This window comes from Antedon bifida, chromosome 11 (genome assembly GCF_963402885.1).
Source record: "Antedon bifida chromosome 11, ecAntBifi1.1, whole genome shotgun sequence".
In the NCBI taxonomy this organism is placed as follows: domain Eukaryota; kingdom Metazoa; phylum Echinodermata; class Crinoidea; order Comatulida; family Antedonidae; genus Antedon; species Antedon bifida.
In genome coordinates this window covers 9,473,149-9,489,081 of record NC_136236.1, presented here as the reverse complement: position 1 = coordinate 9,489,081, position 15,933 = coordinate 9,473,149, and the positions used below count along the sequence as shown (strand labels likewise).

The 15,933-nt window shown below is 33.7% G+C and overlaps 1 protein-coding gene across 1 annotated transcript; it reads right to left on the bottom strand.

The window, feature by feature from the left end:
• Positions 1-5,073: 5,073 nt before the first annotated feature.
• LOC144856451 (serine--tRNA ligase, cytoplasmic-like) lies at positions 5,074-15,487 on the bottom strand. The gene is made up of 11 exons (XM_078714465.1): positions 15,289-15,487; positions 14,327-14,397; positions 11,846-11,929; positions 10,993-11,151; positions 10,314-10,454; positions 9,599-9,754; positions 8,893-9,114; positions 8,321-8,450; positions 7,603-7,760; positions 7,100-7,229; positions 5,074-6,853 (listed from the first exon to the last, which is right to left on the bottom strand). The coding sequence occupies exons 1-11, from the start codon at positions 15,422-15,424 to the stop codon at positions 6,708-6,710; spliced, it is 1,533 nt and encodes a 510-aa protein (XP_078570591.1). The 5' UTR covers positions 15,425-15,487; the 3' UTR covers positions 5,074-6,707.
• Between the last annotated feature and the right edge of the window lie 446 nt (positions 15,488-15,933).

The window sequence follows — 15,933 nt, the reverse complement described above, 5'->3', positions numbered from 1 at the left end:
GAGAAGACCAGAACCAGAACAATGGTCAAGGAGTTACTTGAACCTGTGCCGATTGTATAGCCATGGTTTGCGGCGGCGCTTACCCGCTCGGCCACACGACTCGATGAATGACATCCTAAATGCACAGGCAGATAATTTGGTTTTGGTTCTTTATAACTGGTAGACATAATTGGCCTAGGGACATTATTAAAACAAATATTAAGTGATTTTTTTTAAAGTTACGTTTATGTTAAATTACTTTTTTTTTTAAATTCATTTTTTTTCTTCGTGAGGGATATTGGGAATACAATTCCAACGATGAAAATTCTAATGTAACTAGAACAGTATTATTAGGTAAATTTTGAATTTGGTTAATTTTGCGGATAAAGTACATGAATCATGAGTCCTGAATGTATGGATGGAATTCAGCCATTTATGGTTTAAGTAAATCATCCACATATTCAGAAATGTTCTCTGTAGCATGCAGTGGCATTGCCCATTGATCTACGAGGATTGCCGGCTATGTGGAATTTGCTGAAACTGGAGTGACTTGTGGCAAATGGGTCCAATCTTGGAATCGATTGAGATTTTTTTAACCATCAAAAGATTTTACCCCCTGTACCATTGCGAGGTTACAATAATGAAGAAGGTTGTTTAGCTGTCTTATTTACTCCTCTTCATATTATAACTTGATATCTATAGTGAAAGCGGCAGAACTTTTATCAGCAGGTATAATGATACTCTCATTACGCTGACGCAATTTGTCAATGACCTGTCTCTCGTGGTTTGAGAGATTATCACATTGATTTGGTCTAGGGACGTAGTTTTGTACATTCTCCTCAGTAACCTGAATATATTATATATACAAAGGTTTTTAGGTGGATTCCAGAAACTTTTCGGTTTGAATTGGTTAAGTGGCCTTCGTTTTGCTTGGTGTTGCTGTCTGAATCAGCAAAACATTCACATATGTATTATAAATATACTTACTCCACCACCTTCAGCTTTAATATAGTTGTTGCCATTGATGCTGTATTCGATTCTGTATTTCTTTACTGATCCTCGGCTACCTCCTTGAGTCGCCACTTGGGTTATATACGTTATGTTACCAAGATCAACTTGGATCCATTGGGTGACATTGGCGGTAGCAGGTGACCAAGACTTATTGCCATATAGCCTTCCATGATGGGCTGAAACATTGCTGTATGAACTTGATGCATTCATCTGGTTATCGGGAATGTCTCCACTCTCAATTCCAAGATCATTATCACAGGATTCTTTAAGTAAGTAAGTTAAGTAATAATAATAATAATAATAATAATTTTTGGTTGAATTTAAATTTGTTTTGGCTTTTTATAAGTTTTTAGTCGCGTGCAACGTGACTATACAGCTCACTATGTCGGTCGGTCGATTGGTCGGTAAACACTAACTTGACTTGACTGCAGCCATGTATATGGCCTCGTTTTTTACGGCAAATTTTTTAAACTACAAAATAACTTAGTGAACGATTTAATAAATCTTCATTTTTCTTGTTTTAGGAGGACAATACATCTTTTTTAAAGAGTGTTGGCATATTATTATCCTCTCTATAATTTTCACGTTATCATCGAATAACACTAAGGGGTCTGACGTGAGTTATGGGGTGGTATAACACGTATGAATGCACGTCGACAAGAATGAATATATTCAGAGAGGCCGAGTAGAATTCATAGATTGTTTCAGTCGTCAGTCAGTAATTATGTGTTAAATGTTAAACAATGTTTTAGGTATAATTTGTTATTGTTTTTGCAGAAAGTTTGCCTTTTTATCTTTAATGTGCAGTACCGAACTGAAATTTTATCTTTTTAAAAATCAAATAAACACAATAATTAAGAATTTTATGTTGGTTTTTGAATTCCTTTCTTATGCAAAATCACTTTTTAATGTGTTTATAATAAACATCATTAAATTGTATTATTTTTATTTCATTAGACAATTTTAAGTATGAAATATTTGCCTAAGTTTTATATAGTTTGTTATTGATGTCAATGTAGTGTGGCTATCGACTGGAATAAACATAAATGGTATTTAAACTTTTTTAGTCTACAAATCAAACTGCTGCACGATATATTGAGAAAGTTACATAAATGTGTTAATCATCAATCATCAACGTGTTGTAGGGGAGATCGATTATATGCTTAACAATTTACTTCAATTGTAAAATTCTGGTTAAGAATCTGAATGAAATGAAATGAACGAACAAAATGTAAATTTGATGCAGATCTAGAAAATCTATTCGATGGATCAAACTTAAAAGAGACACTAAAGATATAATAATAACATTTAAATGATAAATATGAAACGTTAATTAATAAATAATTAATATTAATAATCAATTTGGACCACATTTAATGTTTATACTATACAAGATAAAGATAAACCATAAATAGCAAGAGAAATTAAAATATCTTCTAACTCATTTTGTTCTGTAGGAAAATGTATCGTTATCGTCGACCGTTATCGTCCTAATAACAAATGAAATAGTATTTTGTTTCAGCATTTATGAATCTAAAATATAATAGTACGTCCTCATACCTTTACTTATATGCAGGAATATCCAAAGAAAAAAACATACGATTTTCCAACAAGCCATTATTAATTTATCAAAACAATCCGCAGTTAATCGACATTGTCCAATCCGTCGAGAAAAAACGAATGCTGTATGTTAATAACAATTTCGCTTTGACACACGTAATGATTTGTGTCGATATTTTAACTTACAGTTCTAGTGTGTGAATAAGAAATGTCACATTTTAATGAATTTTAATTATTATTCAAGGTTAAAAGTGGCAATTGCATTATTTTTAATTATTTAAATCAATATTAAGTAAATAAGTAATTTATTCAGAGTCACACAATTGCAATAAAACAGTACTTTTAATTCCATAACACACCCTAATCATATTTCATAGTTCTTAATTTAATGCCTTATGGGAGTCAGAATAATACTTATATTGTACTATGTTGAATAATGAGCTTATGTTGTTTTGATATTAAACAATTATAATTTCATGAGAGCGGCATTAAACTTGCTCACAAAACCAAAACGTGCACAGTAATACAGAATTTTGTAAAATATTCATTGTCACAGGTAAATTGAATGGCAATTTTTTTCTTCTAGTACGAATATTGACAATACTGCATTGCTAAACGCTTGGTTTCCTCTAGAGACGCAACGCAAGGAGCGAGTTGACCAATGACAAGCTATAGTTCGAATAACCCACCGCTTGTGGTTGGTCAATTTACTTACGTTGCATTACGTCATTATGTTGCGTCTCTCTATTAAGATTGATGTGTACGTGTGTCGTTACATCACAATAATTGGAATTTACCACGTATAGAAAATAACAAGGCCAACAGCCATTAAGTCGCGTGCTACAATGCATAGTGATACCGGACCGACAGACAGACCGACAGACCGACCGACCGACCGACATAGTGAACTATAGAGTCGCTTCCAGGCGACTAAAAACGTTGTTTCTACAGTGTTATACAATAATGGATGGATAATTTTGAAATGCTCAAAAAATGCTCTAAATTAATTAGGAATGTATTTTCTGACTTTATATTATTTTAAAATGTTATTGTTGTTTCTATGATGCACATTGACAGAAGTTATACTTTTGTTAAATTTCATCAAATTTAGAATGTTGTAAATGTTAGTTGTAGACAAAAAAGTTTCTCAGTGATTAGCGGTACAAACTGGCCACACAAAGAAATACATAGAGAAATAATGTTCATTATTATATTTATTTTCAAAGTTCATAGCATTCTTTACAGTAATGAGATTTTAAACGTGATACATACGAAATGTAATTATAATAATTGTTATATCCCACTACATAAATCCGAGTACAAATAAATTATTTAAATAATATATCTATAAAACAGATAATAAAGTGTTTATCCTAATAAGTATGTTTTGTGAAATCCAAAGTTAAATGTCAAATAAACAGACCAAAAATAATAATAAAAAAAAACATTTTTAAAATCACATTACAGTATTTACTTTGACCAACAGTTGGATACTTGAAAACTTAAATTTAACAGTTTATTTTGTTTCTTTTTGTACTGAATATGTTTGGGATTTTTTATTCTACGGAAGTGAATGCCATTTTGCAAAATGGTCTATTCAGCCATTAATTTGATTAATTTTCATGTTTTTGGGTGACATTGCATTTTAAAGTTTTGAGTACATTAATTCTTAAAGGCCAGGTGCGGGCACAAAATTTCTATTGATCATACATTCCAATAATTATCGATCTATAGTTTCCCCTATGTTTCATAATTGTTGGGATTTTATTTGTGTTACACGAGCTTGTTGAAAATAAGCACTTTCTTATCAGTGGGGGGATAGTTCAAATTACACAGTAAAATCTATATTCTTTTGTACACAAATTTTGTAAATAGAGAGGCATTTTAAATAGCTATGAAAAATAAACGGTGTGGTAAAAAATGTTATCAGATGACTAAATATAGGTAATATAACTTGAATTTTACATTTCTGGTATTTTTATTCAACTTCTGATTTTTATTTTCATGCTATAGCAAAAATTATCCACCATATATCCACCATCTTTTTTCACCTTCTAGGGAGTCACCAGACATGTTATTACATTAGGTTAAACTACCTAACTACTGAAAAATAGTCTTCCTGGTTTTTATGGCAGAATTTTGCCAAATTTTGTATTTGACCATATTAAGGGAAATTCATGTTCTTTCATCTTGATTTCTGTTACAAATATTTGATTTATGTACAATTAACCAGATATTATATTTAAAATTCATGCCTGTACCTGAGCTTTAAGATTATACACTCTTTTATTGTTACAGTACTTTATGATATTCAAATGTATGCATTTACAGAGGAAAGGTTAGACTTGTCCCAAATTTGGAGTTTTTTCTTTTTTATATACTGTAGTTCACCAGTCGGCATTTCGATGTTACGAGCTCAAATAGGATACGTATAAGACGCCATATGTGCCAAAACATTTATCTTTTTACTAATAATAAGTCAAAAATTTGTCTACAACCCAGACTAAGGAAAGATGAGCATACTGTAGTAAAACTAGTTTATTGAACTTATAAACAATACAAGTAGATATAACTCCTGGTGACTTTCACGTTTTTGTTGGTCAATGCTATTAAATTATATCATATATAAATAATGTTAAACCATTAATGTTTATTCATGTAACAGTAACAAATATCATGAGTAAATATTGTATTGAACTGTATTACGCACTTTAAGATGCAAACAATAAAAAGACGTTTATTCGAATAAATACGGTACTTTTAAAAATACTGTGAAAAGGGTAATTAAGTAATGCATTTAAATGCTATCACAGTTGCATGCCCATAAACATGTTATAGACATATCGTGTACATTTAATTAAAATTTGCCTAAAATACACAAATTAGAGACTTCTCACTGCTTTGCTCCACCCAAGCAAATAAGTAAAGGTTATTTGGTGACAATTTCGTGCCGCAAATGATACTGTTTTTATCTTTTTGTGATTGTACTTTTTGTTGACATTTTTGTTTGAATCACATGACCTAAATAGTAAACAAATGAATAGTGATCTAGTTAATACATGTGACCTGAATATATAAACAAGATATTGCTAGTCACTATGTGTGACCAAATATCGCTAGTCACTACGTATGACCAAAAATCGCTAGTCACTACATGTGACTAAATATCGCTAGTCACTACGTGTGACCAAATATGGCTAGTCACTACGTATGACCAAAAATCGCTAGTCACTACGTGTGACCAAATATCGCTAGTCACTACGTGTGACCAAATATCGCTAGTCACTACGTGTGACCACATATGGCTAGTCACTACATGTGACTAAATATCGCTAGTCACTACGTATGACCAAAAATCGCTAGTCACTACGTGTGACCAAATATCGCTAGTCACTATGTGTGACTAAATATCGCTAGTCACTACGTGTGACCAAATATCGCTAGTCACTACGTGTGACCAAATATGGCTAGTCACTACATGTGACCAAATATCGCTAGTCACTACATGTGACCAAATATCGCTAGTCACTACGTGTGACCAAATATCGCTAGTCACTACGTGTGACCAAATATGGCTAGTCACTACATGTGACCAAATATCGCTAGTCACTACATGTGACTAAATATCGCTAGTCACTACGTATGACCAAAAATCGCTAGTCACTACGTGTGACCAAATATCGCTAATCACTATGTGTGACCAAATATCGCTAGTCACTACGTATGACCAAATATCGATAGTCACTACATGTGACCAAGTATGGCTAGTCACTACATGTGACCAAATATCGCTAGTCACTAATTGATCTAGTTATTAAATAATAAAATATCAACAATCTAGTTACGATTTGCGATTGAATATAAATGACCTAGTCATCATATGAAACAAATTACCAACAATCTAAACCAAGTACACAGCCTACAACTGCTGTGATTTTCGGCCAACATTTTCTGTTCCACTTTTTGGTTGTGATCTAGTTTTTGACAGAAAGCAACATAATACCAATTAAAATTTTAAAATTTAAAAAAAAAAGGAATGTATTCTTTTTTAATATGATTGATTGACTTGAACATTCGTTATTTGTTAACTTTACAATGGTCATGGTTAGTGCAGTGTTAATGAAGTATTTGGCCAATAAACATCTTTTTTAATAATTTTATTCTAGTTTCATGTCTTCAACCTTGGCAGAGACATCTTCTGTTTTTCCTTTTTTCTTTCCTCCTTCTTTTTGTTTCTTCTGTTTCTTTCCTTGCTGTTCTTCAATTGGTGCTGGTTTAGTGAATTTAATTAATTCTTTTAAGCCTGCAATGGACACAACATATACATGAGCTACATATACAATATTTATATACAAAAAACAAATTATCTTAGTTTCAGCTCTTGAAGAATAACAATGGGTACCCTCTAAAAAGTGCTGAATTCAAACTATAATGAAATGATTAGTCACCTTAACCATACATGGCTAATCAACAACTCAACATATACAAACAAAAAGGCTTTAGATGGTTTGTTTTTATTTTACTTAAACAAACTTAATTTTTGACTTACCTTCAGGCATAAATGGTCGTAGAACTTCAGGAACAACAATGCCCTCTTCAGTTTGATTATTTTCTAGTATACAGCAGATGACACGTGTGGTAGCGCACATTGTAGCATTTAACATGTGCACATACTCGGCCTGTTCAGGTATTTAAAAAAACAACAGTTCAAATTTAAAATTGTTGATAAACACCCCTCTGGTATAATGGACAGGTCAGCTATTTTGCACATGTCTATTAAATTACATGCAGCTGTGTCTAGAGCTTTTTAAATTATACCAGCCAGCAGAGATTATTTTTTTCTAACACTGATACAAATTATTAAGCGATTGTTGGTAAATATTGTTACATCTGGTACATCACATTAGTGAGAATACAATATAGCACAGTGGTTTACCATGCTAGTTGTGGATAATTACTGTACCAGGATTTCTCATAGCAAATAACAATGATTTGTATTCAGTACAAGATATGTTGTAAGCAAATTTTGTAAACATTGTAACTCTGACTTACCTGTGTATTCATTTTTTTAACCTGTCCATATCGTACTAGGAGTCTTCTTGATTGGTAGTCAGTACAATTTGAGCATGACACTAATTCTCGAAAGGCACCACCACCTGGAAACCATGCTTCTACGTCCAATTTCTTTGATGCTGCATTATTAAGAGCGCCTGTTAAATAAATTAGACAATGATAAATTAAATAATTAAATGATTGTTACTTTGCATTAATTAAAATAGATTCTACATCTACTTGTGGTGGTCTACTGTCTTGAGTACCATGACATCTTACAGTATATGAGGTGCTGAATATTACAACCTCTGACTAGACCCACTACCAATAACAAATTTCCTCACACACATGGAACATGTTCTTTTTACTGTAATAACTACCAACTGTCATGTACTGTGTAAATATATTACAGCACTTTCAAACTTCCAGAAACAGAAATATAACAGATTCTAGTAATACAGTATCTTTAAATTCGATACATATCATATAGTTAAGGCTCAGACTACTCCCATAACCAATTCTCTGATTCTTTTCCTCACCAGAAGCTTCACATGACTCCCACCATACTGAGCACTCCAGATACAACCAACACCAGACTCCGAAGTTACATTTACACACCACTAGACACTAGGTACAGCATCACCTCTACATCACCCAACCCGACACAATATTGACCACACGGTATGGCAGTCCAAGTGATTGGCAGAACTCCTCTTACCTGACACAATATTGACCACACGGTATGGCAGTCCAAGTGATTGGCAGAACTCCTCAGCGTTGGCAATCATCATATCAAACATTTCCCAGGATTTATTGTCATGAGGAGAAGTAATGCAGAATTGCTCCACCTTAAAAACAAAACCAATAAAACTAAGAATGCTTATCAACGACCAGATGCGTTATTCACTGTGTTGGGGGTTTTTGTGGACAGATTCAAATCATTTTTCCAATTATAGTACTAAAAGTATTAAAACCAAAAATAACTGGATAATACTATTGTAATAATTCACATGATCTTTTTTAATTTGGTTTTTATATTTAGGCAAATTGCCAAAAATAACCATAAGTGAATCATTCACTGTCCTTCTTAAAGGTGGCAATCTTGTTCACAAGGCAAACATATACACAAGATGCTCTACATAAACAAAGTATTATTATATGTCTTTGGGAATGGAATGGAAAATCCTGACAACGCAGGACTTGAATCCAGGACCCTTGGATTGGTAGCCAAGTATCAAATCCACCAAGCCACAACTCCATTATGGTGAATCATAAGCATCATTCACAAACCTTTTCAAACTGATGAACACGAAATATCCCTCTTGTGTCTCTTCCGTGTGACCCAACTTCTTGTCTAAAGCAGGTAGAGAAGCCAGCGTACATTTTGGGTAAGTCACTAACTGCCATCCACTCATCTTTGTGGTAAGCTGCGATTGGCTGCTCAGAAGTTGCGATCAGGTACTTTTCCTCATAGACAGTTTCTTCAGCCTTCTCACTGCCTTTTCCAATAACCTGATATTGATTGAAATTTGATGCGAAAATTATTTTCGTGTTTGGAAAATATTTCTACTTTTGCTTTTGAAATACAACAGCGCCACCTATTTTGTACCATCGCCACGAATATTATTGTTATGACTGGTACATTTTTGGAGAGATAATACTGTATGTACTAATTTAGATCAAAAAGGCATTTAAATTAGCTTTAGATTGTTTTTAGGATTTTAAATAATTAATGGGAACATCTCTACAGGACGTGGAATCGTTGGAAAAAACATAATTAGCCTAGATGAGTTACAGTTGCCTATCGTATTGTTGCCTTTCAGCCTAGCTAGGCCTGTTAGTATTAGGCTAGGCCTCTAAGCGTTTTGGCCTGTCTAGTTCTAGGGTTGTCTGGTCGTTTGTTGACATAATTAACACCACAGTGTGTATAATGTGAATCAAATGTAGGCCTTCGCTATTTATTTTGCATTTTTCAAAATAACAAATTGTAAAAAACCTTGTAAAGTTCCTCATCAAACTGGCTAAGTTGGGCAACCTCCTGCATGACCTGTTTGTTCATGAAGAATGGGGTATATAGGGCTTCATATCCCTTCTTGTAAAGGGATTGCAAGCCATGCTGAATAATAGCTTGTGACAGAAACACTGCTGGACCCTAAAAATGAAAAATAAAAGTAAGTATTTATTTATAATATCTTTATTTATTGATGATAAAATTTTTAATAAAATGCATTTTAATTATTGATAAATCTGCAGCTTCATAAAAACTCTAACTCTGACAATCATATAAAGTCTATCAAGTACATTGAGAACATGCAAATGTCAAAAGGTTATAAGATAGGAATCAAAAACTTCCAGATCACTAGTAGGCGTTCCTATATGGAAATTGAGCTCATGTCTAGGGTTAGATTCAAGCCCAAGGAATCAGTGAGTACTGTACAGACATAATAGTATTATTAATTGTAGTAAATAAACTGTAAAGGCATGTAGTACAGTGTGTTCTTCGCATTGCTTGTAAGACACTTTACATACGTTTACTAGCTGCATTATGGGAGGATGCTTCCATACGGGTTTGATCCAAAAATGATCAAGGTAACAATGTGAAGCGCTGAGGGGCTTTGTGAAATAAGCGCTATATAAGAAAACGATGTGTTGTTATAGTTTTTGCATCAGGGAATTAATGTGATTGACATTCTCTGACTTCAATCCAATACCTTTAGATAGTAGCCTCTGCTTCCAGCCGTTACAGCGCCTTTTTCACATTCAACTCCGTCTATCATGTGGATGAGGTCAACGTGGGAGTATTTCTTTCTAGTTGATGAATCTCCAAACGTTCTTTCAACTCTATTTTCATCCTTAAAGAGTAAAAAACAAACTCTTTTGATGTTTGAAATAAATTGAATTTAATAAGTGCACTCATCTAAAAATAAAATGCAGTATATTAAGGTGGGCCCCAGCCAGCCCAGGCCCTCTAAATTTTCGGAAACTATCTTTAAGCTCAGCACAATTTAACCCTATTTAGGCCATGGCGCCTCCCACCCTGCCAAGTTCAAATCATGGATCCGCCACTGTACATGTATGAGGGCATTCAAAATACTGTACTACAAGGTTCATACACTTTAATTGCCATGACATTTAAACAGTTTTACAGGTTAAAATGTCACCGTAAAGCAAAAATAATTGTATATAATGGTGTTCAATTCAAAACAATTGTTCTTCATACTATAATTTATATTCATGGATTTTTCCACAAAAAGAGATTCCAAATTATGGAAGAAGAAGCTCTATAAAAAGTTTATTGCAGGAGAAATAGTTGAAAATATACTACTGGCTAGCCTATAACCAATCAGATGGCAAGATTTCAAACATGTGGTATATAATATCCAATCATACCTCATCATTGCTGACAGGCACAGAGTCATGTACAAAGTTTCCAATTTCCCACAGACTATCTTTTCGTATCCTTTCTACCTCTATTCTATCTTCATCGCACTTGACCATAGCATCGCTGATAAGTTGCCGCACTTTCTTTATTTGATTTACTGTTAAAACCTGAATAATTAGAAAGACATTTATAAATCTATATTTAAGATGCATGTAAATCTTGATATAAAATAAAAACAATCTTCTTTTCTCACATGGGCAGATCCAACCTTGAGAAAAGGGGGCAGGGGCACAGTTTGTAATGAAGTTCGAACAATTGGTGGCAAGAGGGAGGCCAAAAGTTCTATCTGACAGCAACCAACGGTACCTAGATCCTATTGTTTTACGCCGCGCCGTTTATTTTTACCTAAGAGAGAAAGCCAACACAAGTGCCATTTATTGGAAATTTTGATTCCTAAATGAGATTTTCATTTATTTGTGAGGTAATTTCCCGCATGATCGTAATCAAAACGGTACTAAGTTTGGTCTACTAGCGTTCCTGCTCCCAACTCGTCATACATTCATAGAAGCCTTGATGAGGTAAGCCTACCTGGTGGTAACCATAGAAGGGTCCCGAGACTATACTTTCGCTTTAGTCGATAGAAGATTGAAATATTGTTAGAGATAGAGTATATACATTTATTTGTTATTTTATTTCACTGAGGTAAAATAAAAGAATAAAAAATAGTAAGCAGCTACTAATTTTTTTTCTATCTGTGATTAGTTTTGTACTTTACAGTATAGTTTGTGTTTTTATATAAAGACATATTATATATTTATTATATATTATATCATATATTGCATCACGCATTGTTACCTGTACCTTAAGTATATCATCTGACAGAGAATCCAATTTTGCCACCACATCTTCAGGGATGGGTGAATCATCGCCTACAGGCTCTTTTTTCTGAATAATAAATAAAAGGTAAATTGGTAATACTAGAGGGTTCGCTCGCGCACCCTCTAGTGGGTGTACCGAATGGTCCTCGAAAACATGACCAATGCCTCTGGAAATTGAAGCCCAGGTGACACCTATGCATATGACTAATGAGTAATGTATGTTTATTTTGTGATGTTTCATGGTGGTCCATAAATTAGGTACGCCAAAAATATCGCTTCCAGGGTAATGTAGCAAATTAGAGTTAAAAAAATGTACGAATAGAGAACAATATAGGCTAATTATTATATTCGGTCTTCCGCCGAATGTGTGTGTGAGATTTGAACCTGTACTGAAAATAAGTTTGGTAAGATGCGAAATGTATACCAATTATGATTGATTACGTCCCCTGTCAGTAAATGATGTATGGACACTTGACAGCAATCGGTGGTTAGGAACGTAAAGTGGAAAAGTTACTCAATAGATTTATTTATTTGTAAACAAAATGTACATTAATTCTCCCTGTAATGATGTAAAAACTTTCAACAATTGGTATTACAACAATTGGTATTAATGCAAATAATATAATTGTAAAGAACAGTATATGTATAATATACATATTATATTATTATATATATTATCTGAACGTTACACACAGAAGGAAACCGTTAATAGGGGTCATCAATCACTGAAACGTGACCGTACCAAGAGACCAAAAGCATAGTTTATTAACGTGGGTGACAGTGAGCGGGGCTTTAACATTTGTATCACAATATATCATGACAACAGCATCTTCTTAATTTTGGAACAAAATGATCAAATAACAACTTTCGTAGCCTACTTATATTTCGGTCGTAGTAGACACCATTTATAATTATAAATAGAGCAAGCAACAGAAATAATCGATAAACAGTAAAGGTGTTTCCCTGGTAGGCATGGCCTTCTATAGTAACATTGAATCGCACCTAATTTGATAAAATGATTAATAAATAGCATAAATAATTAGTTAAATTACTAAAACAAATTGTATTTCACGTAAAGTAAAGGCCTTTATAATTGATATTTGAATATCTAAAACAAAATTGTAGTTCATGATTCAGTTGAATCACTAAAATCACATTGTAGTTCACATAAAATTAAAGGCCTTCAATAAAAGTTAAATTACTAAAACAAATTGTAGTTCACGTAAAGTAAATGACTTTAATTAATATAATTGATTAGTTGAATATCTAAAACAAATTAATTTCAGTATTTCACGATACGTTGAATCACTAAAATATTTTTTTATTTAATATTGAATGGCGCCACCAACGGCCATTTTGCCGGAAGTGACGGACCCGGAAGCCAGTTGAACAACAGCGCGAGTGTGTGAAAATAACCCTGTGATATCCACAAATTTCGATAGGTAACGCTAAATTTTGTCGTTGTAAAAGACAAAAGTGGAACAATAGCGTCGATGTGAAAACTAATGTTATCAAATCTACGTTTCGCGGTACATCTGAGATAGATAAGGTAGGTATCTATGGCGGAGATTTGTACCGAAGTTTTTGCATTGTGCTCGCCTATGTCAGAATTAACCATAATTTATATATAGATACTGTATACATACAGTAGTAGTACAGTATCGTATGCCTCGGAGAAGAAAAAGGAACCTTGACATTTCTCAAGTGTGATTTAGTTGCTTCTAAAGATACAGATGGTGTTTGTATCAGCTTCATACCAGCAATACAAACTAATCCAAGTAACTAAAGCTCTGTCTACACTATCAAACTAGTTTGACAAAAAACTGTGTTGTACCAAAATATGGTAGTGATATTCCCAAATATGGTAGTGATATGACATCATCATGCCCATATATGGGCACATCACATTTTTTTGTCACATAAAGTTTGATAACAGAGCTTAAGACATGTTATGGATGTAAAACTAGGGGCTATCTGAGAGTCATGTACGGAAGAAGAAATAAAATTACCAACATTTTAACATACAGAATTAAAACACAAATAATGTTTTCCTTGACAAACATGGTAAAATCTCTCTGACTGGGGTTCAATTTTCTGGCCCCTGTCAGTGGTTGAGTCTATGAAAAATATTGTTTCATTGAGTTATTTTATAAACATCATTCGCAGTCTACAAGACTTTACTATGTGCACAGTATTGTTGAAAACTCTTTATGCTCTTTATAATTTATCAGCCATGATAGAATTACCTTTCTTATAACACAATCATAAACACATATCATCTAAAGTTAATTAAGTTTATGGTTTTTCTTTGGCCATTTCCACAACACTATTCAGTTTAAATATTGTACGAGTCTGGTATAAAAAGACTATATCAGTAATGTTGTAGACGCCTACACCATACTACTAGGTACATTTTGAGTTAAGGTTGGTTAATTCTTAGATGTAATAATAAGGCCTACATTACCTTCATTTTTTCCCCAATTATTTTACTACATAGATTCTTTTGCTTGTTCCAGTTGTCTGCCTGGTAACGAACTAAAAAAGAATTAACAAATTATAAGGCCAGTGAGTGAGTGGTATCAATATGTCAATTGGCGGATCGATTGCAATTTTATAAAGGCCAATTTACACAGAATGCGGAGCAGACGGACGGAAATCTGGCCAGGATAGAAAGATTCAATTTTGTGAAAATATCGCACGGTAAATGTGGATTCTGGCCAAACAACAACATGATTGATGTGACGTCATCTATGAACAACTTTTTTACGCAAGTCCGTCGAGTCCAAGATGACAATAAATACCACAGTAAGTGCCGCAGTAGGCCTAGCCTAGTTTCTGAACTTCTTATTATTCAGAATACAAAAAAACTATGAAGTGACTATGATTATTTGTATATTAAGGATAGTGTAAAGAAAGAGATACAGTATTTTATTATTATTATTATATTATAACATTTGGGACGTTATTATTAGTCAACACGTCCATCCTAAATGAGGCCTAGCCTAGGCCTGTGAATTGTGCAAAAGAAGTCTTATGCCCAGTTTTAGGTGCGAAACTGCAGTGCTACGTAGGCTACGTTCTACCCCTACTACTACTAACTAGGCCTAACCCAGGCCTAGCCTATCTAGCCTAGCTACTACGCTAGGCTTAAATTATACTGTTAATTACTATAGATAGCAGATCAGGTCTAGGCCTAGCATAGTCCTAGGACCTAGTAGGCCACTAAGTAATAACCTGGGCCGAGGTGGCTGTCAGCCCGAGGGTGTTAATGTATGTAGGCCTACCTAAGCCTAGCTAGTGGTAGGCCCTACTCTAGGCTAGGCCTAGTACTACCTAGCTACCTAAGCTAGCCGCGCCTAGGCCTAGGCATTAGTTAAAGGCTGGTAGGACCGGGCCATCCATCCATGCGTGTGCATCAGAACTTACGCTTTCGCCATTTTGTGTCGGCTTCTACAACCTTATCGACGAGAGTGGCATCTTTGTAACGTTTTGCCTGATTTGCTCGTATTTTATCGGGATTTCCTCCCTTGTCTTCACGGAATAAATCAAGATCTAAAACCATGATTTTTGTAAACAGATGTGCCACGAGAACACCACCGGTACAAAACAAAAACGCAGGTGTGGTGGTGGTGTGTACAATTTTAAACAGCGCCACCAATAAAATAATATAGCTTTTCTACAAAACTTTTAAGAATTACTTGTAGTGCGACCTCAATCAAGTGTTATTTACAGAAATAAAAATTACTGCAGATTGCGTCAGAGTGTATTGCATCATCATTATTTTTTTATAAACTTAATATAATGTGTGTATTATATCAAGGCAATCTAAATTATATTATTAATGAGCACATTAATATAGCGAGTAAAAAACGCAGCTGTTGCAAAAGACATTGAATTACTATATTAGATTCCAGCAGTATTCCTATATTACAGTTGGTGAATTTCGAGAAGGCTTTTGATTCTCTAACATTTTATTTTGCAGTTATGTTTAGTCTATTGTTCAACTTACTTTATTTTGAGAAAAGAAAAATTAAAACATAATGGTAGATTTGTAGTAATTTATTTTGTCCG